This window comes from Falco biarmicus, chromosome 5 (assembly GCF_023638135.1).
Source record: "Falco biarmicus isolate bFalBia1 chromosome 5, bFalBia1.pri, whole genome shotgun sequence".
NCBI lineage: Eukaryota > Metazoa > Chordata > Aves > Falconiformes > Falconidae > Falco > Falco biarmicus.
Genome location: NC_079292.1, coordinates 89,275,519 through 89,299,048, shown reverse-complemented (window position 1 = coordinate 89,299,048; position 23,530 = coordinate 89,275,519). Strand labels below are relative to the sequence as shown.

The window sequence follows — 23,530 nt, the reverse complement described above, 5'->3', positions numbered from 1 at the left end:
TTGCAGTCACCCCAGGGCAGAAGAATGGGGCTGCCCCATGCCTGGGGATCATCCTGCTAATGGTTCTCACCATGCTCTGTTGCTACATTCTTGCTTCAGCCTGACCCCATTGCCCTTCACGGCTGGGAAATGTGTCCGGCAAATTAACACCGGAGCTGCTGGGGTCTCTTCTGCAAAGGAACTGAAACGCACAGTGAAACTCCGTCCATCTGTCACAGTGCTTTACACCTCTGCCCGAAGGAAGTGGATGGGGCTGGGCTGTATTACATGCTGCCCCTCACAGGTGCCTGCTGAAGTTATATTCCAGTCCTCAACAAGAAGCTCCCTGGAAACTCTTATGGCACCAGCTGATCTGGATCTCTGTCAGGCTGTCAGAGCTCAGCTCTAACCCCCTCCTGAGTGTATGCTGGAGACGGTGTTTGTTAGCTGGCCTTCCAAACAGCCACATGGCAGGGCCCAGAAGCTTGGATGTAAGCTGACAGCAGGAGCTAACTCTGCAGTGACAATGTCTAGTGAAGCAGTAGTGACAGCTCATGCCAAATAGTTGAGGCTTCTTATAGCAGAAATGCCTTTAGGATGCCCCTCTCCTCTGACCATGGTGTTCCTTGTGAACTTTTCTATCACCTGTGAAGTCAGTCTGGGGAACCAGAGAAAATAGTCTATAGAAGATGTGACCTGTGGGCAAAAGTGATGAAGACCTGTCTCTCCTCTTTGATTTGCATATGCATCAGGGTGGTAGAAAAGACATGGCTTGGTGAGGGCTGTTTCTATGTACATGCATCTCTTACTGTAATCTTTCACCAGTTCTTTCCAGACCTTGGCTACTTTTCCAGGTTTGAAAGATTGTGCTGAGCTCCTGGGACTAATTTGTGTTAGGTGACCTGGTGGCTGCGATGCCTTCTGTTCTGGGAAGCTGGTCAAAGCAGTGCAAAACTGGATGCAACAGCGGTGCCATGTTCCCAGTGTCTGTGTCACTTCATGTGAGCTTTAGAGAGAACAAGCCAACAACCAGGAGAGCTGCTCCAGGCCTGTCAGGGAAGGAGATCTTTTCTGATTACTCAGCAGGAGCACTAACATGAAATCAATAGGGTCTCACTCTGAAAGTGTCTTGTATGTGAGACTAGTGAGTTTCCCATTGGGAGCACTGGCTAAGAATGACTCCTTCCTATGCCAAACCTGAACCACACCATTGCCCCTTGCTGAGGAAAAATAATACTTCTCACCTTTAATATGAAGATCTCAGGACACTTTAATATAAAATACAAATGAATCATCCCAGTAGTCCTGTCACAGAAAGAGTGATGTTATCTCCTCCTCCTTTCATAGAGATCCAAACCTTGAGATTAAATGACTTGCCTGTCTCAGAGCTGGATACAGAACCCATGAGATAAAAGTCCCAATCCAGTCTTTTAACTGAGAGGTCTTGCTGTAACCAGCCAGCCTTGTACCCACTGATCTCCCACACACTTAATTTTCCTTGATGTCCCGTCCTTCATGCAGGAAGTAAGCAACCCGTCCAGTTTTATGGTGGAAGTATCATCCGTGAGCAGAGAGCAGCAACAGGTTTAGGGCTCCTTTCCCGTTTGGGTATGCCTGCATGCTCCGAAGGCAGTGCTAGGCACATGTAGCAGGCAGCTCATAGGAGACATTTGTGTTGCCTGGGAGGGTGATGTTCCAGGGCAGGCATGACATTGTCCTGCTGCGGGAAGAGCACAGGGAAGTCAGGCTGGGCATTAGCAGGTGGAGGTTGCTATCCTAACACAGAGGCCAGCAAGCTGGTGATGGACCTTGTGCTACTCTGCAACGGTGTGATGAACAGGGTGCTGTGCCCTGGCTGAATGGTTGGAGGGGTGTGCATGGGGTTGTGTCCTTCACCTCTCCACTGCCCCCTCCCAGCAATACTACTGTTGCTCTGAGCATAGTTGTGAACCTGTACAGCTCTACAGCTTTGTACCTCCGTTGCAGCCAGGTTCAGTGCTTCCAGGGGTGCAGGTCAGTATGCCTTTAAGGCAATGTGCCATGCTGTCCCGGTCATAAGTGATAAAAAGCCATGTGTCTGCTCATCCATCCCAACTTTGGAGTGCTTTGCAGAGTGTTCCACTAGTGAGGAACAGTCCTTACGCCAAAGGGAGCGCCTGGTATTTACATAGGAGTGCCTCTTTTTTTCCCTGTCTGGGTCTCCCAGGTATGTTTTTACTGCCTTGTGCTTGAGTCTTCTTAACGCACATCAGAGCAGAATTTGAATGTGAGCTGTTTGCCTGCTGCTTCTGGTTTTCCCTGGTTTGGAGTACCCACGAGCTTGCTTCAGCCTGGGGCCAGCATAAGAGTCAATTCAGAAGCAAGCAGACCCAGCTGTTTTACCCTTCCTGCAAGAACTCTGGATCTGCAAAACTCCTGGCAAGAATATGAATATTGTATTATGGAGAAGACCTCTATCTCTCTCAGGATGAGGACTTGGCTGCTTCTACTCTGGGTAAGGCAATTATGGCTGAAGGCATATACTCTAAAGCCTGGCTTAGAAAATGCCAAAATGATTGTCTTTAGCCTTGGTGCTTTATAAACCTTTGCAGTATAAGAAGCAGAAATATATTACTGGTCTTCTGCTGTCTCATCCTGAAAAATGTTTGTCTGTGTTTCAGATGGGGGCCCAGTGTAGACAGGGGGAAGATGGAGAGAGCAAGCAAGGACAAAAGGAGTAAATTCTAGTTAGTTCAAGCTTTTGCCATGGTCTGCAACTTCAGCATCTTTTAAGGTGATGTGAGTCACATCCATTTTCCTTTCACAGTACAACGCTTTTATCCTGGGGAAAGAATTGTAGAACACTCTTAGAAAACTACCTTGGTAGTTTTTCTTTCTCACAGGTAGAAAATTATTTAAATAGGAATGCAGAGGTGATGGGAGAGACCTCTTTACATGTTTATCTATAACAGGAGAGAGAATGCATTGTTTCAAACCGCAGGCTGCATCCAGAGGCTCACTGGATCCCTGTAAGCTATTCCTGTGACTTACTTGCTATCGAGAGGCAGCTGGGCTGCACAGAACTTGCCCACGATGGATGACTCATCCTTCCTCCAAAATTTATTCTTGGGGAGATACTTCAGTGTCACGCTGTTTATCTGGCAGAGGGGAACTCTGTGGGCCAGCAGCTGTTTGCCCATCACCTGGAGCTTAGGTCTGCAAGGCAGGGTGAGAGATGTGAGGGAGAACATTCAATCAACCTGCAGATGCAGGCCATATGCAGATGTGTTGGAATACTGGAAGAACCCAGCGTATTATCATGAAGCCCCCCACAATAAAATGGAGTGAGAAGACTCATCTGTCAAAACAATTCACTGCACGAGAGTCTTACTGGCTGTCTCTCCACGTTTTATCTCTGTGGTCAGGAACATTTCTGTATAAATGTCCTTTCTTCCATCACACAATTACAACACCTCTTCCTGCTGTTGCATGTAGATTGAAACACTGCCCAGATTGCTACAGAGGTGAGTGGTGAAAAAGGCCAACATCTGTGAAACCATGAATGGCATGGATAGTATCGGTTCTTCACTGTATCTGAACTAGGGCTCATCAGAGAAAGCCAAGAGGTGGCAAGCTCAAAAAGATCGCACACTGCATAGAGTACCATTCCTTCTAAGCTGTTAAAATACCTGCTGTGGGATGTTGTGGATGCTAGAAAGTTTACATGACTGTACAAGTCATGGGAGGGTGACTGCACAAGTTCATGGAAGACAAAAGCTAATGAGGACAAAGATCTCACCTTTGGCTCTGAAAGTCCCTGAGATGTAATTAGTCAGACACTGGAAAGCTATTTGGGGAAGTATTGCTACATGTTTACGCTGATTTTGTTTTAAATACTCTTCTCTGAGTACTTGCTTTTGACCATGTTGAAGGTGGGATGCTCGGATAGAGGGACGTTTGTCTGTCCCTATGCTCTTACCCAGGTAACACGAACTGAGAAATACCAGAGGTTTGCTAAACAGCCAATGATCAGAGCCCAGCTGGTCGTGTGCTGCAGAGGAGTGCTGCCCAGCCATGATATGTAGGTGGGCCACCTCCCTTCTGTGGACTCCCTCCAATGGGCCTTCTTATGCTTGATCTGCTTGGCACCTCTAAGAGCCTAGTGTTCATCAGTTTCTTTGTGCTCATGAAGAATATGTGTGTAGCTGAATCAGCACAATCCCAGAAGCACCTGAGCAACTGCCTGATGAGAAACGTGATGGTAGGGAAAGGGGAGAGGTGATAAAAGGGTCAGGAAGAGTTTACAATTCTGCTAACCAAAGCAGCTCTTAGGAGTGGGCTGACAGCTGCATTTAGTGTCCTCCTAGGCCACAGTGGCCAACCCAAACCAGTGTATCCAGTCCCTCCCATCCTTTAGGCTGCAGCAGTAGATACTGGAGGTTTTGTATATCTGACTGCATCTGGCTTGAAATTATCTGCCAAAAATAGGGATCATCATGAAATTGTGCTTTTAAAGGAGAATAATGGGTAGCAAATGGAAAACAAAAAGAGGAGAGGCCATCTCTACTGCATATTGTCCATGGGCAGGATCCAGCCCTGCCCTAGGACAGAGGAACACAATAAGGTTAAGCAAATTGGAGAAGGTCAATGGTGGGACTGACGTTTAGTTCAACCCCACACAACCTTTGGATGGATGTAGGACTCTTGGTTGGCTTCAGAAGTATGTTTTCTTGGATATAGGGGATGATGTTGTGTGATGTGTAAGCAATGGCAATGCAGTGGTGAAGCATGCTGTGTAACAAGCTCCTAACTCTGTCAGCCCCATGGCAGCTATGGGGCTTGGGGACATGTCTCTTGGTGCAGTTGTGTGGAGTAACGGCAGCCTGAGGAGCGAGACTGGAATTGATGTTTGAGAGAGGAGAAGGGCAACGTGAGGTAAGACACAACCATGCAAGTCACCTGTTAAAGGTATGAAACTGGCTGAACACTCCCAAGTACCTGTGCACTCCTGGGGAGCTGCAGGATGCCACGCATGTCGGATTACCTGAAATAAGTCAGTGAATGATCGGTGTCTGAACTGCAATGTGAGAATCTGTGTTTAGATACTCATTTGCCACTGAGCTTGACTGCACTGGAGGGCTGAGCTTTGCCTAGAGTGGGGAAGTTTCTTTGCTCTTTGCTGCAGTGTGGATTCAAAGGGGTATCTTGAATTTTATACTTTCAAATCTGTAGGTTCACTGCTGTGAGCAAATTTTTCAGTTTTGCCTTGTGCTTCTTAGAAAGGCACTTAAATGAAACACAGTTGCTGTTCTCCTAGGGTAAGGGTATCTCTGGATAGGTTACCCTGCTATAAAACTCTACTGTCTCAATAAAACTTGAGGGTGCAGCAAAGCCTTGGGATTGCCTGCCCGTCTCACTTCCCCTGGCAGCCTGTCTCCCCAGCGCTCACGTGCCTTCTGTGGGATGCCTGTCGAACCCTGTGTCCGGCAACTGCAAAAGGAAGTGCTGCATGGGTCCTGACTTGACCTGAGTGTTCCTGTTTCCTCCCTCCCGCATCTTTGGAAAAGGCAGATTTGGCTTCCAAGCCAGGGAGGGGTTGAACACACTGAGCTCCACCAGGCTGGAGTACAAACTCCAAATTTCCGTCCCTGGCTGGAAATCTGTGACCAAGTAGCTATGTCATGCTGGAAAGCACCCTGGAGCGTGGCTTCCCCTTCCCTGGTTCTCATTCCCCACCTCCCGGTGCCCAGGACTGGATCAGCAAACACAATTAGCTTCAGATGACAATGTTCTGGCTTAGCAGACAGGACTGTGTGGGAGCCAGCAGTGGAACCCCTCTGATCCTAGGAGAGCTGGCTGGGGCTCTTTAGCAGACTCTTTTTCTGCTTCCTGAGGCAGCCAGCTGCATGTCTATACTGCGGTTCCCAGCCCACAGCCGCGGACAAGAAGGTGTAGGAGGAAGTGCAGAAGTGATCTGGGGAACTTTTCTGTGGTGGGGAGATCCCCCTGCAGCAAGGGCTGCGGAGCAGGAGCCCGAGTCTGGTCCTTTAATTCAGATACGGTCTGGAGGAGGCTGGTGCTTTCAAGAGAGATCTGTCTGTGTACACACGTAGTCTTGGGGCCCTGCCTCCTGGACCTTTCCCTGCAATGGGAGCCTGAGAGCTTTGCTGCATTACTGCAGAGGCAACAAGCTACTGAACACATTTCTGACATGCAGAGCTGCACTTGTCTCCTCCTTGCAACTGCTGTCCTATGGGGCATCAAAGGAAAAGTCTCCCAAGGAATAGCCACCAAGTCTATTAGTCTGGAACCTCTAGTGGGTGGGATCTTGCTGTAGCCATCTCTATCTGGCAGAGCAGGGATAATAACCATCTGGCACCGACTGCAATTTGAACTGGTGCCAGGCAAGGGTATGACACAGAAAAGGAACCAGCACAGCAACACAAAAGTATGCAAATTTGGTGATCCCTACTGCTTTGAGCACTCAGGGAAGAGGTGGATCTAGCCAGGGTTATTGAGACATAGTAGCACATGCCTGATTCTTGAGAGCATTTCAGGTAAATATGGAGGGACTCCATAAGAAAGGTTGTGGTTCGTTTCGCAGTGACTGCGCTCAGGAAGATAAGCTATTGTTGTGCCTTTCTGGGAGTGGAATAAACACCCTTACACATGGAGCTGGGAATATACAGGCCAGAAGCATGCACTGTTACTCACATGGTGATTTTTGCCGAGTCGTTGGTACTGTTGCTGCAGAAAGTGATCTCAATGCTGGTGACTACATTTCTTTTTGTCTGCAACTGGAACTCAACCAGGCTGTGATGGACTGAACAAGAGGCAGGTATGTAGGAGTGAGGGCAGGTACTATTGGTTAGACTTACCCCTGCCAAAAGAAGGGCTCTAACACTCATTCCCTGGCCCCACCAGCAGAAAGAAGATTAAACAAACATAAAAGAAACTAGTCTCTGTGTACGAGAGGCACAGCGGGCAGCTCTGAATAGTACAGTGTAAACAGACAGGCATTTTCACTACCCTTTACTTCGTTCCTGACGCCACGTGGCTGTACTGATCTGGGGCTGTGCCCACACTAATAAATCTGTTGGAGAGGGCTTTATGGGGCTGATGTGCAGGGGTGTTGCTCTTCAGCTGTGTGTCTCAGTCCACCTGGGCCACAGCAGCTGATTCTGATGGGGCTGGTGGGCTGTAACTGCCTGGCCTCCCCAGAGGCACGGCCTCATTTGGTCAAGACCCTTCTGACTTCTTTTTTCATTGTACTACTTACCACAGAATGGGGCTGAGGTACTGGTCATTAAATAAACTTTCACTTCCTTTGGCAGCTTTCTCATCTCGACACCTGCCTGTTCCAGCAGGCCTGCAAGAGGAAATAAAGCCAGTGCAGGGAAACCCATCAATGACTCAGAACAGAAACATGATCAGTCCTAACTCATCTTCTCTCACCCTGCCCAATTTTGCTGTCTTAGGGACAGACCCTTTTCTATACTAGTGCAAATCAGAGCAAGTACAAGTTTGTGGTGTCTGTTTAACAGATTAACAGTCCTTCAGAAAACCTCTCCTGGCTACCCCAGGTAATCATCATCAGAGCACCTCTTGGTGGCTTTGCTTCATTCCTCTGCTAACAAACTGTGTTATCAGTTGCACCTGTGCAAAATGAGCAAGACTAAAGACTGCCAAGCCAGGAAACTTAATGCAGATGTAAATGACAGTGCAAACACAAGGTGCTGAGAAATTGAATCTCTTGGTCAAGTGAGAAGACCACCATAACTTGAGGTCTGTGCCACTGACTAGCTGACAATGTGGCTTGGTGAGATGGGGAAGGGGTGGCTGATCTGAGAGCACCTATGCCAAAAGAGGCCTCTCCTTGTATCCTTCTGTACCAGACTGCAAATAGCACCAGAGGATGCTTCCACTCCTCATGCCACAACCCAGCTTCAGAAGCCTAAAAGAGGCAGCTATTAACCTATCCCAGTCCAGGGAGCTCATCTTTAGGGTGGCCATGGCAGGAATTTAAGAGAAGGAGGTGACATAGCAACAGTGACTGTAGAAGAATGGGCTTAGGCTAAAATTTACAGCTGCTTCTCTAAACCAGACACTTCTTGAGCTAATTTCTCACTTGTCAAGCAGATGATTCTGGAAACTCTCTTGTAACACATTTGTGGGCCCTATGAAATGTTTAATTATTTAAAAGATTAAAGATTAGAAATGTTCAAGATTTTGGTGTTCTACCTCAGGCAATATATGAGCTTTTAGACCTTCTTGTTGGAAGCCTGAAAACAAAACAGTTTCTCACTATCCCCAAAGAGAACCAAAGCAAATCCTGCTCTGAAAAATCTGAACTGCATACTGTGCTCTGCACTGACACCCATCAAGAAGGTATTGTCATTTGCTCCAGGAAGGTCTCATGCTGGTACTGTACCTATTCTGGGACAGGAGAACAGGAAAGGGTCAACACAGTCCACGCAATGACCGTTTAAAAAATCTTGATGACTTGCACAGGGAAATGCCAGGATCGGACAGGAATGTTTCAAGGCACTGACATAGAGATGCACTGCCCTCATGTGATCGCAGATCAGATACTTATAACCTGCAAGAAAAAAAATGCACCCAGAGAAAAGCAGCTATGAGTTTCTCTGTTGGCTTCAGTCTTTTTGCATGTCCCAAGGAACTGAGAATCAAGAAACCCGCTTGCTGATTCTGCAGTGAACCCCTTCCCATCAATAACATTTTGCAGAGCACCTCTGTGACTATAAACCCAGATCCTACTGCAAGGGAAGCTTTGCAGGAAGTTAGAAGTGCATCTAACAGAGTCTGTCAGAAGAGGGGGACCACAGGGCTACCACATCTCCATCAGTGTACCACTGATGAGGCCCCAAGTTCTCTGCACGGGGATACAGTATCTTTGAGTCCCACCTGCACCAGCAATGGGAAGTGAGATGCCATAGGTTTCCCCTGTAACCTGACCCTCGATGCAGCTGGCTCATCCAGAACATATTTTAATATTTAGCTGCCCTATTTACTGTGTAAAGTCCTCTAGAAGGAAAGAACAGCAATCATACAAGCTGTATCTCTATGTATACCTAAGTATACTGTGTCTCTAAGACAGAGCTTGCAGCATGAAAACAAGAAGTAGCTTTTGCTAGTAGTAATTAAGAGCCTTTCTAGCAAAATTTTTTTTTTGTTGTTGATACAAACTCTATTGATGCTAGGGTTCTGGCTCATACAGAAGTGTCACCAAAATCATGTTTCTTGACAGTAGTGCTGCCAAGACACTTGACTTGTATGAGATTTTAATTTCAGCTGCTTGTACTGCTGAGAGGAGATGTGGGCCATGAATCACTGCTGCCATATGTCTTTACAAATGCATATTGTCTTACTTTGATGACTGCCCTGACTGTAGCGGGAGCTGGTTGCCAAACAGCATTTTCACAGGCTGCTGAATGGCTATGAAAGCCCCTTGCTTGGCCACAGAGTGTTCTCACCTGCAGAGATGAACCGGGGGCATCCTGGCTGATCTTTGCCTCCATTCACGAAATAATCAATGTGGCCTACAGGAATCCGGATCCCAAAATCTGAAAAGAGGTGAAATGCAACTTCATTCTTACACTTGGCTTTTCTATAGGCTTTACTCTACATGGTGTATGACAGACCCCTATAAACTGGTTGAACATTAGTAGTGCTGGACCTAGCTCCAGTGCTGGAGACAGCAAGGACCAATCTCCTGTTCCTGCACAGCTGCATTGTGCAGGTTTGCTTCGCGAAGCAGAGAGCTCCGGGCCCTGGCACCAAAATGTCTGCGAACTGCAGCTTAATCACCAGCTCTGTGACTCAGGTTCTTGGTTCTGTGTAAAGGAGAACAGAACTGACCACAGCCTTAACTGGGGATGATGAGTCATGATTGAGTTATGTTGGTAGAGATTTTTGTGTTCTCCAGGCAAGAGGTTTGACTCAAAGGCACCACATTATTCTTAAGCACATTCTGCCTATGTAGACCCTAAATACTTTAGAAAAGTTACTCTGTTGTTGTACCAGCTGTTGGTTCAACTCTTACTTTCCACTGGCACTCTCAGCAGTATCTTTCTTAACATCAGATGGGAAAAAGCAAAGTAAGACTAGACATGTAAATTCCTTCCAGGCAGTAAAAGCCATGCTAGGCTGCTTCTGCATAAACTCACTCTGCTGTAGCAAGGTTAAGGAAGAAATACTTGCTAGAAGGTTGCCCTCTGTCTAATGTCCACATGTCTGTTGCTTGAAGCACTCTGTGGTATGGTTATGTGCCAATTAATTCATCATTAAAGCTTATCTAATCAAGAAGCTTCTTCAGAGTGAACCTTAACTTATGGTAGTCTGGAAAAAAAGGGAAAAAGACCTACAGACACCTTAGCAATAATAATAGCAGAGGGAACAGAAGCACGGGCCGAAGAAGATAAAAGCCAGCTTACTGTCAGCATCAGTATGAATGGCTTCCACAAAGAGGGCATCTCCAGGATCCAGGCGTTCCTCAGGGCTGGCTCTGGTATACTTAGGGCCTGCGGGATCCAGCCCTGTAACAAAATCAAACACCTCAAGAACAAGCGCCTTTCAGCTCCTCTCTTATTTCTGGACCAGTTATTTTATTTAAAACTTGAAAAATGTTGCTAGGCAGAAGCGATAAATTATTCCCAGGTTGCACTGATTATACTACAGAATGGTTTCTGCCTACACTAACTTCCACTGCAGCTTCCTTACCTTGTCCTGCACTGTTCCTCTCCACTTTAGCAGTTTTGTACCTCAAGCTTCTAGCCTGTAAAGCCATGACTAACCTTCAAATAGCTCTGACAGAGTATCTTTTGGATTAGTGAAAGAGAATCAAACTTGTAGACCTTCCCTAGTGGTACTGTCACCTGTATTAGCACTACAGTCTGAGAAATCCCACTGAAGATCATCAGTTAGGTGATGAATTCAGCATCCCAGGCATTACAAAGGTCTGATAGGATCAAACATCCTTGAAACAAAAAGGCTTCCGAGCTCTCTCCCAAAAATAAAATCAAGTCCGTCAGCAGGCATCTACATTTTTGCCTAAAACTTGCTCCTAGAGCAACTTCTGGGGAGTTGAAAGAATACAGAAAATTATCCTTGGCAACACCAAGGAACAGGTTGAAGATAATATTTTGTTGTTCTGGCTGAGGTTTATCCTGGTGACTTTTCATAGAAAGTAATCTCACAAGATTTTTTTTATTCCTCAGGCAACAACAATAGTTTAAGAAGCAGCTCCAAATGCCACTTAGCCTCAGCTGGCCAGTTTCACTGCCTTGGACTCAGTCCCATTAATTCTCTATGGGGAAGATAATACAAACAATATAAAAATGGATGTTTGCATTTGTGAGGGGGGAAGCAAAGACGGAAAAAAATTATTTCCTTTCTATAAATAAAAGCTAATCATGAGAGAAGTCGTCAGAAGAATTTATTGCTTTAATTTTTCTTCCATGTTCTTTAGTCTTGACACACACAAAAACCTGAGAGGTTCCTCACCTACTTCTACAGACCAAATTTTATTTGAAGGTTTTAAGAGGTACTTAAAAGTGTTATTTGCTGTAGCTTAAAGTTCTTCCTGAGGAGGGAGAAACACCTAATATGAGCAGCAGTCAATTCTAGCACGGCTCAAAGGCAAGCATGTTTCTATATTCTCTATGCCTACCTCTTCCAAGCACAAGCTGCATAAACTCCATCGAGGTGTACATCCTCAGCAGCTAAGAAAACTATTCACTGCAGCTATACTGCATGTAACTGAATTCCTTCAGGATTTTTCATTTCCTCTGCAAATATTGAAACAAATTGTTCTTCAGCAATTTCAGCTATGTGCTGTTCATTCCAGTTCCTCTACCATCTGCTTTCCTGCACAGGGAGATATCTACAGGAACAGGCACTGGTTAAAGAAACTCACTTCATTTAAAAAAAAGAAGAAAAAAAAGAGTCTGTGCTCTTATCTCCAAAACTCCCTCTGGTTTTGCTCCACAGCTCTTTTTAGGTGATTGAAAACACTTCAGCAAATGATGGCTCTGGGATCACTTTCCTCTATGCATGTATGCATGTATGTCAGGAAGCGAGAGGTGAGATCAGACATATCTTGGGTATAAACCCACGTGTCTTCAGGCTCCTAAATCTGAACTGGAACCTGCAATGCACAGTGTGCCTATGAAATCATATGACAATCAGGAGTGTAGAAAAAGGGTTGTCTTCTAGCAGAGTGAAAAATTTATAGAATAAATAAACCTACAGAGCTTTTGTTACATGTAGACAGCAAGGGGGAAGAGTCTCTGACTCTGAAGTTGATTACCATGGTTTCCTGGGAAAGTATCTGCTTCTGCTCATCGGAAAGATGTTGCTGATCATAAAATCCTGGTGCAGAAGAATGGTTACTCCAAGTTCCTCCTAACATAAACTTTGATTCACAGCTTAAAAAGGGGCCTGGCATGAAACTCAGCTCCCGTGAAGGAATGCCTGTATTTCCTGCAGTGTAGGTAGCTGTGACATGTGAAGGCTGAACTAACGTTTCTCTGGACTGCCCTGCTAAGCGTGCAGTGAGACCTTCCTTAAGGCTGTGTCCCCTGTCAGTGAGGCCACTGCCCACCTTGCTGTCCCCTTGGCTCTCAGGTCACGTTTTCCTGCAGAGCAGCTCACTCTTGCTGGTCCCCCACAATGGACATGCATTGTAGGCTTTAATTTTAAGAACCACAGAGGTATACGTGCTATAAAGCAGAAGCAAAGCACATGGGTGCTGTGGGTTTTCATTAGTTATTACAAAGTCCTGTCCTCTTTTAAGAAGACACCAATTTGAAGAGTGGAGCAGAGGTGGAAGGACCCTTTTGCAAATGCATGCATTCTTTTGGCGGTGTGGAGGGGACTGATGGCTGGAAAGGCATCATCAGGCTCTTCTGAAGCTAGGAAGATGCCCTTAAGCTTGGATCTGTTGAGCCCTCATGCAATTAAAAGCCACTATGGGTGGCTCCCCTTCCTTGCTCTTCCGTTCTCTCCCTTGAGGAGCAGATGAGGACCCAAGATTCAGTTTTATGATACCTGTTATCCGTCCCAGCTGACCACCATGGAAGTGTCCCACCAGGCCCCCGACATGTGCACCAAGGCTTACCCCAATGATATGGATGGATGTCCCTGAGACTCCCAGGGCCTGCAAATTGATGAGAATACAAATTAATGTTTCTGTAGCAGAAAGGTAAGATACCCTCTGTCCCAGCCCACACAGCAGCTCTGCAACTCTTCTAACACAGGATTGCTTTTGAGGTGTATGGTGGAAAACCAAATAGATGTAGGAATGATGTGTGTTGCCCTTTCTGTTCTTCAGAATTCTTCTTCAGGTCCACAGATGCAAAGTCAATCCTAACCAGGTCAATCAGATGCTCCTGTTCATAACTACATAACCTGTAGCTTCTCTTTTCACAGCTTGCTTCACATTGAATTTCCTTCTCTCAGCTAAGTGACCCACACACATGATGTGAATAATGTTTTTCTCAGTAAAGCAGAGGAAAGGATTTTTCACTTTTATACCACCATTATACCATTATCCTGATTAGTATTTTAAGATTATATTTTCAGAGATTAAGATTCCTCCATGGGCTGAACTACTAGGTAAAGCACAGCCATTTAGACCTGATGTGAGATGACCCCATCCCTACAGGGATTCAGCTGCCTGCATGCTGGTCTGCGTGATGCAGTACCATACAATGGGAGCGCATATGGTGCACAAGAGTGTGGAGGTGAGATGAAAAATCCTGACTTTGAAATGTATGAGGCCATATCCTGGAGCAATACTGAGGCTTATGAGAAGAGAATATAGTCTTCTGTGGTTGCAGGAGAAGTTGGACAGAAAAAGTCCTTAAGTAGCTGGACTAGAGCACAGCACAGACGCAGAATGAGTGGTGGGGACATGGTTCAGCCCAGTTATTTGTTCACTGTGTAACCTAATCAGTAATGAGGGGTGACAGTCCTCTCCCCCTCCACCCCATCCTTCTCATGACAGCGGCTCCAAGGGTTGCTGTATTTCTGGATAGAAATGTGTGACAGTGCACAATGTGATGCATACCCAGGAACTCCTTCCTATGCTGTGCAGCCTAGGTCTGGAGTGCAAAAGTTACATGCAAAGTTTACTCACAGTTGGTTAACACGAAGAGGTGTCACCCTCATTGCCTAAGTGTTGTTTAGCTGTGCTGTGCACAAAGGAACTGGCACATGTCTAGGGATTTCCAGCTACTGGAAGTGTAACTGAAGCCCAAAGCAAGTATAAAACAGCCTCAAATCCCACACCCTCCAGCTTCCTGGACAAAATTTCCAGGCAGAAGACGACTGTCCAGTGAAGCATGGATTTGAGAAAACCTAAGGCATCTTTTAGGTTTATTCTGGGCTGGAGAGGCATCTGACAACTGGCACGTTTTTCCAAAAAAATATCAAAACTCAAGAGAAAGAAGAAAAACAGTGGCATGCCCAAGCCTGGGCTGAGAGAGGAAAAAAAGAAAACTCTCTACTGCTACACAGTGCTCACTCTGGAATAATGAGCCTGCTTGTCCAGCTCCTGGAGATAGCAGGTTGGGAGCAGTTCTCTGGATTGCTTGCATGAATGATGTTCTCTGGCCATGCTCGCCCCCACTGTAAGTCCACAGTAGCTTACCAGGAGCTTGCTGATGAACTGTGAGATGGAGAGGGCCAGCTGTGTGACATTTTCCACTGCAGAGGGATAGGCTCCTGTAGAACCATAAACCCAGTCTACTGCGATCACGTTAACCTGGCTTGTGTGCAGTATGGCATGGACAAGCCCTTCAATCCAGGAAGGTTTGGTACCCAAAGCCCTGTGGAGTCATCAGAAACAAGTATGTTAGGTGTTTTCCAAAACAGGGCACGTGTCAATATGTTGTCCACTGGTGCTGGAGTTTCACTTGTTTCAGAGGAGGCTTCCAGACGGTTGCTGAAAGTTTTTTTCTGGTGCCAGACTTCCACACTTGGCATTTCTTTTCAGTGGTGTAATAACACCTTTCAGAATGGGCCGATTCAGTAATGAATGAGATAACATTTGCAGGGCTCAGGCTGAAAACTCAGTCTTGCTGTGGTGCTCCAGTTAGCCCCCCCAGAGCCCACCTGGAGTAAGTGAGCTGACTGGCAACATCTGGATCCTGTTTTGCCACCAACTGGCAGGAAGTCCTTGGCCAAATCACTTAGACTTTCACTGCTGCATTTCCTAACCTATCGACAATTAAAAAAAGAAATATCTATATCTAAGAATTCAAGGAAAACTGAGGAGGCTATTTTCTACCCACTTCCCCTAATACCACCTGGTTAGGGGTGTGCTATGTCACATGAGGGCAACACCTCGTTTTCTGAAAAGACCCTGCAACATCTTCTGTGGTTTCACCCTGGTCTTCTATGCACTTTCTCTTTAGGCCTTTGCACACCAAAAAAAAAATAATGTTATATGGTCAACACCTAGCTGAAAAATGTCGCAGTAAAATAAACTTGCGGAATGGTGACAGCTTAAAAAAAACGAGCTCAAATCTCCACAGTTTCAAGAATGGAAGTGTAATGTGTCTGGCTGGGCTCCTACATGGCTGACTAATCCAGGCTGTCAATAAATCAGGGCATGAGCTCCAAGAAGACAATTTGAAGGGACAGGAATCTTGAAGAAAAACTTCTTAAATAAAAAAAAATAATCAAAAGAAGGAAAGGAAAAGAAAGAGGCAAAGGAGAAGAGAGGAAAAGAATAAGTGAGAGAAAGAGATCCTAATTTCCTGACTTTTTTTAGGCTTTCAAAAAAATGTGAAATATGCACAAAATAGGCAGCTGGTCAGAATTTTCCATGCCTCTGTCCCTGGCCCACCAACAGTCTCCCAGACAATTCCCAGGTCGTCTGGAGCTGAGCACTGCTAACTCTGTTCTTAGCAGGTGTTCTGCATGCAGCCACTCTGCTGGGGAAACTAAGGTTGGAGGAGCATGAGGATTCTGTGCCAGCACCAGCCAATGCTTAGGAATGCCCCCGCAGCGGTTAATTTATGAGTCAAACCTTAGTCGCAGCACTCTTCTTACTCTCACCTGAAGCCATGGATTATGATCTTTGTTTCCAGGCTGCTGTTGAAGCTGCTTTTCTTGATGTCATCATCAGCTAAAATCAGCTCCCCACAGCTGGGGCTTGAGGAGGTGAACAGAAGAAATTGGACCTTAAGTTTACTACCCCGTAGGATATTTGCTGTCTGGAAGTCAGCACAGTGATGCCCTGAGAGTCTGCCTGTATTTCCTGCAATGAGAGGGAGTGAATAGCCTATTTAGTCTGTGTCTATGCAATGGGGGGGGGGGGGGGGGGGGAATCTCATTCTAATTCAGTAGGAAAATGGAAGTAACAATCTCACTTCTATTGATAAAAATTAAAAGGATAGAACATAAATTAAAATCAACCTATTCTGGAAACCTTTTTTGACAAAGCTGTTTCTGTCCTTTGATGGAATTCCAACACTGGCTGGGGAAGATAATTGTGGATATCATGGTATCTTTGACTTCTGAGAGGTTTTTTTCCAAGATGCAAATGACATTGTTAGGTTTTTTTCCCCAAATCAGCCACACACACCAGCTACTAAGTACATTTATTAACTTGTTATCAGATCTTTAACAAAAATGATTGCCAACAGGTAGGTAGTCACCACTGAATGGGGATATTTCTATTCAAATTCTGGTAGGTTTAGTAGAAGGTACAGGTCATCAGAAACTGATGACAATTTGTCAGAATTGACAATTGATTCAAAAATCCATAAATAAATATGAGAATGCTGATGACAAAATGTGTCAATGATAATTCCCCGATTGATTCATTTACTGGATGAAAATGCTTTATGAGAAGAAGGAAGCTACTGCAAGGCACTTTGATCTAGACAGCAAAGAAGAAAAAAACCCAAAACCATCAAAAAACTTCAAACCTGTAGCTAACAAAAACTGAGCAAGTTTAGGCTAGAAAGCAAGCATGGAAGTTTAGTAGTATGTATGGCTAGCAGTATGTATAGCTAGGTTACCCACAGAAGAGCTGCATTGTCCATCTTCTGTCATTTCAGACAACTGACTGCTATTTTGGAGGGCTTGTTGAAGGTAAGATGTTGGATTTACTGAAGGACTAATGGGGTGAAATTTATTGACTTGCAATGAGCAGGAAACCAAGCTATTGATTAAATGATCATTTCTGACCTAAAAATTGTTACTTTATGAACTGGCATAGTTGAATCCTGCTGCAATGACAATGTCTGCACTTTCTCTTTTCTGGACTGGAGGAAGCAAAACAGCCTTTAATCTGCACATACAATAATATTAAAATGAAAAATTAAAAAAATCAACCAACCAGCTTCCTAACTGCTGGCTGTTTCCATAAAAGATACTTTATACTGGCTAGGCAGAACACAGCCTAGGGGTCAGCACAATGGAGCGAGATTCAACATTCAGATTCCCCCTTGTCAGATGTGACTATCTCTTACTGTTGTTTATTTTAGTCTTCCTGTATACTGAAGGTAAGAGAGAAAGAGATCTTCTCTGAGATCAATTTGGAAAAAACGCAGCTCATGAGCCAGCTTAACTAGCAAGGGCAGGCTCAGTGCAAGCATGGCACATGTCAGAAATGATATAAGACAAGTGGGGTTGTGAGTAAATGTAAGGCAGGAGGTGCACTGCTGTGAAGCTGCCTGTGATGTGGGACTGTAGTGGCGATCACAAAAGCAGTTTTGTTGATAGTACAATTAAAGAAGGAAATGAAAGAGTGGAGTTTGTTTATTTTCTCTCATCTGCTGCAAATCACACCTGCTAAGCTTTCAACGCAGGAGATGCCAACACTAGAGGTGAAGCGGTCCCTTTTCCACTTCAGGTTAGTGGAGTTAAATCATTTAGACTGACTGAATCAAAGCATGGGAGAAAAAAAGACCATTCTTGCACTACCCTTTAACCCAGCACCTAACCAGGTTACAGCAAGGTCCTCTTGACACACAGGTTGTTTAGGGAGAATTGAATACAGATACTTCTATATAAAACTTTCAATCCCTTGCCAAGCATTCATGTTTTTCTTACCTGCTTGTGCTGTGCTGAGCAGAAATAAGACAGCAAACAACTTACTTTCCAGATCCCCAACCATCTTCCTGTGAGTCCACTACAAGTAGGATTGTAGAGGGGAAAACAGCTGTGGTGAGTTGCTTGGTCAGCTTGACTCTGTTAATGGTGAACCAGCGCGTGCTCTGCTGGGAAAAAAGGGTAGGGGCAATTACCTCTGCTCTTATTTGACCATTAGCCAAGGTCTGTGTCAGAGGGCTTCACTGACTTTTTGGTTAAAAAACATGCCGATGTTCCCTTCCCCCTACCTCTCTTTCCTCAAGGCAAACTTTTCACTTCAGAAATCAGCTAGCAAAATCGGTCCCAGCAAGCAACAGAATTACAGTGCTTTACCCTTGCCACCTAGACCTGTCCGCAAATTCTGACTAGGAATGCTGATTTGTCACAAGGCTTCACAGGTCAATGCCAGGAAGATTCATACCAGCCTCGCATCTGTGTATTTTCCTATTGCATTGCTGTCTTTCCTGGTTTTCTACTTCTGGTCAAGCTCCCGTAACTGCCAAAAGAAGGCAAAGCAATGGATTGCTTCTGAAAAGCGAGGGGAAAGACAGACTAAAATGTAACTGGTGCCATATGGCCATAATACACTCAGGCTGTACATTTCTTAGGGCGGGGACACTCTACACGTCTCCTTTGGAGACTGTGTGTCAGATACTATGGGAAATAGAAGGATGATCTCAGTAATGCACCAGTATCATAAGCATGCAAATACATCAAACAGATCTTTGAATAAAAAACTTTACTGCTTTGGTGTAAACAGCTGGAGAAGCAGAAGCACGCTACCAAGCATGTAACCAGTAGTCCATCACACGACATTCATGAGATGACGGTACCATCCCCCTGGCTGTGCTAGGCTTTCAGGTAAGGGCACGCCTGTTCCCTAAGTCTCATTGGTGTGTGTTGGTCATTCTTGCAGAAGAACAAGGTGGCTTTACCCTTGACTGTGTCAAATGGCAAGAAGGGTAACGAGCAAAGGAGCGTTCCCCATCGAGGCATTATTCTACAGCTGCTTAAACAACAAACTGAAGAAATTGCTTCCATCGGTCAGACCACAGACCTTTGCAAAAGCATCCAACATTATTTTCCTTTACAGTTACTGGCAACAGCAGTTATTTCTTTACCCCAGTTTTCTCTGGCCAAAGGCTTTGGGACTACTTTAGGCAGAAGATCTTTTTTATTTCTAATTCACTCCTGAGAGAAGTTTTGTCAGTTCTCACAGAGAAGTTAGGCAGCATCATCTGCCTGGCCTGGAGGGCTACTGAAGCCCTGCCTCATCTGCATCCTCCCAGAGACATGGATTCAGGCACATTCTGATCCTGAAATACTTGGCTCCACAATCAAGCTGGCTTATTGTCAGAGAAGTAGGTTCTTAGTGTCTCTTCAAATACACAATTGAGATTGTCAACCCAATCAATTTTCCAAGATTAAAAGCTGCAATACGAATAGCCAACTCCTGGCTTCCACCCCACTCTTCATCTTTCTAGCCCTAGCATTAGACTCATGTCGATTCACGGATTGTAAGATAAAAGCCCATAGACTGCAACAGGCCTGCTCCTTCACCACACCCACAAATTCCACTGCTCTGGATAAGCTTAGTCAAGAAACAAGGGAATAAACTTGTGAAATCATACCAACAGGCAGTGACATTTCCATACTACAAGCCTCCAGAGCAGCAGTGCAATTGTGAAAATGAAAAATTTCTCAGAGTAAAACAAATCAGAGCACCTAAAGAAAACCAGGAAACAGTTCTTTCCATTTTTTATTAAATTATGGTAATAAGCACTACGTTTTGTATCAGAATGCAACTGTTACTCTTTGCCAAGTTCTATGGAAATTTTGAAATGCCATGTAATATATGGCATGCACTGGTATTGCAGCCTTAGAGTAAAATGAACCTGTGGCCCAGATGTACAGATCTGATTGAATTTTTGCACTGCTATGTGTATTTGCAGAGTTGCTAAAGAACAACTTGGTATGCTAAAAAAAAAAAATACACCTTCATGAAACTGAAAATTTCTTGAGCAGGTTTTTTTTTTTCCTGTAATCTCAGATTTAGTGATTTCAGGAAATTTTTTATTATATCAGCACACTGTGGTGGTCCCCCATGCAAAACAGCGGAAGCCAATCAGTTCCTCTGTGCTTCAAATGCTCTTACCAGTAGAAGTATTTTGGTGTGAAGGGGTTTCTTCTTCTCGTTTGTGAACTTACTCAGTTACTGCATTTACATTAGTTCAGCAGCTTAACGTTGGTGCCACTTATTTTACTTCCCAATGGGAGTGATTACAATGGCAATGGGAACACTGTTGCAAAGACTTCCAAACCACCAGAGGTTTCTTTTAGCACTTTCTTACAGCATACAATCACAAAGCACAGTGTGATTCATTTGAGAATGAGTCAGGGATAATGAAGGCAAACAAGTTTGATTTTATGCACAAATTCTTTTCATTGAAATTGAAAAAATCATGCTGTTTGCACATTCAAGCAAATGCTGAAACTGCTCAACTCCAGCTGAAAATGTGGTTTCCTCACCCACAAAGCAACAGCTGGCAGAGGCATATAAGCACTGCAAATTCCTGCTAGTCATATGGAAATCTGATCACAAGAAAAATCAATTAGACTGCAAAACACTTCATTGATACTGGAAAGAATGCAGTTGGGGTAGCAGTGCGGGACCTTTAGGGAAACCAAGTGTGAGTTAAGCAGATGATGACTATTTAAAACCACTCCCTGTTGTCTTTGCATTCGAGGGAGAGCATGAAATACATGCAGAGCTTAGCTCACTGTACATTACGGCCTGGATCCTACCCTACCACTGGAATACTTGGTATCACAGCTCCTGTATTTTCTGTCCTTTGCACATGGAATAGAAACCATGGCTTTACATTAAGCACCTAGGCTTCTGTGTGTTGTTCCCAGGATCTACAGAGGAATTGGATGTAGTTCTTACCTCAACAAAAAGTGATTCAAACTCCTGACTTTCAGAAGAATATCCTTACTATGAGATAGTAAGAAGAAAATATTAAAGATTGGCTTGGCAACTGATGAAGGGAAGATATGGGCAAGTCTGTTTGGGTACTCTGTCAGGAAAGGATGAAAACCAGTCATTTTCTTGAGTCTTTCATGAGTACTTTATGGATCTTCTACTTAGTATGACTATATAAGTATGCACAAGAAGGCAGAACGCATCCTTGCCATGTATCTCCCAAAACACTGTAGTCTCCCCAAAGCAGAGGAGCCTAGGTGAGAGCACCAGCCACCAGGCTCAGGTTTCTCTCTCACTTTCTCTGCCCCATGAAGCCCTAATCATTCTCTACAACATGGAGCAACTTTGCAGGAAGAACTTTGCCCTGCTTTGAGTGCATGTGGGCAACCTCCTGTGGTTCCTTCCACCCTAAAATAATCTAAGTGAAAGTGTCAGTCCCTGCTTCAGATTTATCACTGCTAACCTCAAAAGTCTCACAATCTACAGGAAAGTTGTAGCGTGCAAGGTGGGAGGTGGGATCCTCCCAGCAACAAGGTTCAATCCAAAGTCTCTGACATCTTGGGACAACTTTTTACCTGACAAGAGGACTAATCAGCAAAGAACAGCCACCTTTGCCACGAGGATACGGCAGGAAGATGGCCATGTTACATTTCTGGTGTAAACACTGCAAATTGGAGCCTTTACAGCAGGGGTCCTCAAACTTTTTAAACAGGGGGCCAGCGCACGGATGAAGTGGCAGGCAGTCACCTGCGGCTGCTTGGTTTCCCCCCCCAACCTCCGGCAGGGGGGGGCAGGGGGGTGTCTGTAAATACCAGGGGCCGGATTGAGGACCCTGGGGGGCTGTATCCAGCCTGCGGGCCGTAGTTTGAGGACCCCTGCTTTACAGGGTAGGGAGCTCCCTTTGGCACTTGACAGATATTGGGAATGGAGGAGAAAAGGGAAGATGGACATAAAGGGTTGTTGTGGGTTTCTGTCACTGAGCAAAAGGAATTTATGGGATGGGCCTGACTCCATGTAGTGGTTCCATTTGGAAGCTAGTTACATGCCACGTCATTTCACCATAGCTATCAAGAACAAAGAGTGGAGCCTGAGGTTGCTCCAAGTGGTGGCGAGTAGCTTGACACAGCTGCTTGGAGTGAGTGTGTGGACTGAGCACACTGGGAGAGAGCCAGCTGCGGGATAAAGCTGCAGTGAGAGCATCCCCATCCAGCCCTAGTGCCATGCTGGTGTTCCCCTAGGAAGCTGAGCCTCTGGGACCCAAGCAAGCTTTGAGGCTGTAAGGTCTGCAGCTGGACCTGCTGGCAGCTGGATTCTTCTCCGCCACACTGAGTGGGACGCCGGCGCAGTAGGCTGAGGCATCTGCTCATGGATCACTGCTATGGGAGGAAAGCTGGCTCACAGCTGCCACTAGCTGCCACTGCAGTATTTGGCAAAATAGCATTTTTTCAATAGCTGCTGAGCATTTCCCAAACTGTTGTAGTTTCCCTTTCTTCCTTAAAAAACCCTGTAGTGTCCAGACGCCAGTCATCCATGCAAGGTCACACCCATAGAGGCCAGCCCACCCTTGGGGGAAACAGTCTGGAGCCCACCCCCCATAGGGTGATATTGCCAGGTGCCCCCTGAAGAGTCCAGCGGGCATTTTGGGGACATCGGTGTCAGGACTACTAGGTTTAGATGACCACCATTTTCTGAGGCGGCGAGCTGCGTGTTACCTGCTGAAATTTGTTCTTCCCCCAACCTGTGGGGCTCCCACTTCAACGGGAAATTAAACCAATCCGTTTAATTTCAGCTTTTCAATTAGCAGAGCTGAAGCTTCCCTGCTGTCAGAGCATCAACGGGGCAGTTCCTGCCGCCGGCGCTTGCTGGGCTCACACCCGAGCAGCAGAAACCCATCGCAGCACCGCCTCGCACCCCGGCTCCTCTCTGAACCCCACCACGACACCCCGGAGGCGGCCTCGAAGCCTGAAATCCGAGGCCCGGGGTTTCCTGAGGAACCCCGTTACTCACCACCACCTCAGCAGGGCCGCCCACGGCCGGGCGCGGGGAGGGGACGGGAGGTGCAGGACGGTGACGGTGCCGGCCGGCGGGAGGCAGGGCCAGCCCGCCCTCGCCCTTTTAGACTTCTACCGGAGCACACCCATCAGTAGAGCCGCTCCGGGGTGCGGAGCGATGAGGTCGTCGCTTTCGCTGGGGTGGCTTCTGTGCTTTGTGGCCTTTCTGGGTAAGTCGTGAGGGTGGGCGGCGGGAGATCCACCGCTTTCCTCCCCTTCGCTGCCGCCCGGCTCCCCTCACGCGGCGCCGGGGCGGAGGGTGCGGCGCGCAGGAGCAGGGCGGGCAGCAGGGCCGGCCCTACCCGTCCCTTCCCGGGGCGGCCGGGCCCCCCGGTGCCGAGCAGGGCCGTGAGAGGGGCGGCGGCCCCGCAGCCGCGGTTCGGTTGTGGTGCGACCTGGCGGAGCTGCCGCC

General features: G+C 46.1%; 2 protein-coding genes across 12 annotated transcripts in view; one reads left to right on the top strand and one right to left on the bottom strand.

Moving 5' to 3' along the window:
• Positions 1–1,224: 1,224 nt before the first annotated feature.
• Positions 1,225–23,199, bottom strand: PLA1A (phospholipase A1 member A). 2 transcript variants are annotated; one of them, XM_056340778.1, is made up of 12 exons: positions 23,075–23,199; positions 18,046–18,209; positions 16,042–16,243; positions 14,630–14,807; positions 13,027–13,135; positions 10,413–10,514; positions 9,453–9,542; positions 8,390–8,557; positions 7,238–7,327; positions 6,673–6,781; positions 3,010–3,174; positions 1,225–1,699 (listed from the first exon to the last, which is right to left on the bottom strand). In XM_056340778.1, exons 2-12 carry the CDS (start codon positions 18,107–18,109, stop codon positions 1,615–1,617), a joined length of 1,362 nt encoding a protein of 453 aa, XP_056196753.1. In that variant the 5' UTR covers positions 18,110–18,209; positions 23,075–23,199; the 3' UTR covers positions 1,225–1,614. The 2 variants fall into 2 exon arrangements, with proteins under 2 accessions (XP_056196753.1, XP_056196754.1); XM_056340779.1 differs by having other exon boundaries at positions 18,091–18,209.
• CD58 (CD58 molecule) overlaps positions 23,150–23,530 on the top strand; it is a 49,893-nt gene continuing 49,512 nt past the window's right edge. For all 10 annotated transcript variants that reach the window (XM_056340784.1, XM_056340788.1, XM_056340787.1 and 7 more), the window contains exon 1: positions 23,150–23,288. In XM_056340784.1, coding sequence (XP_056196759.1) covers positions 23,237–23,288 — 52 coding nt within the window. In that variant the 5' untranslated portion in view covers positions 23,150–23,236. The remainder of the gene's footprint in view (positions 23,289–23,530) is intronic.

Excerpts from the sequence above, each read along its gene's own strand:
- PLA1A (XM_056340778.1), bottom strand. The coding sequence starts at position 18,109 with ATGGTTGGGGATCTGGAAAGTAAGTTGTTTGCTGTCTTATTTCTGCTC. Across the intron at positions 16,244-18,045 it reads GCTCAGCACAGCACAAGCAG|GAAATACAGGCAGACTCTCA; the intron begins GTAAGAAAAACA and ends CTCTCATTGCAG. Across the intron at positions 6,782-7,237 it reads TACCTCAGCCCCATTCTGTG|TCCATCACAGCCTGGTTGAG; the intron begins GTAAGTAGTACA and ends CCTCTTGTTCAG.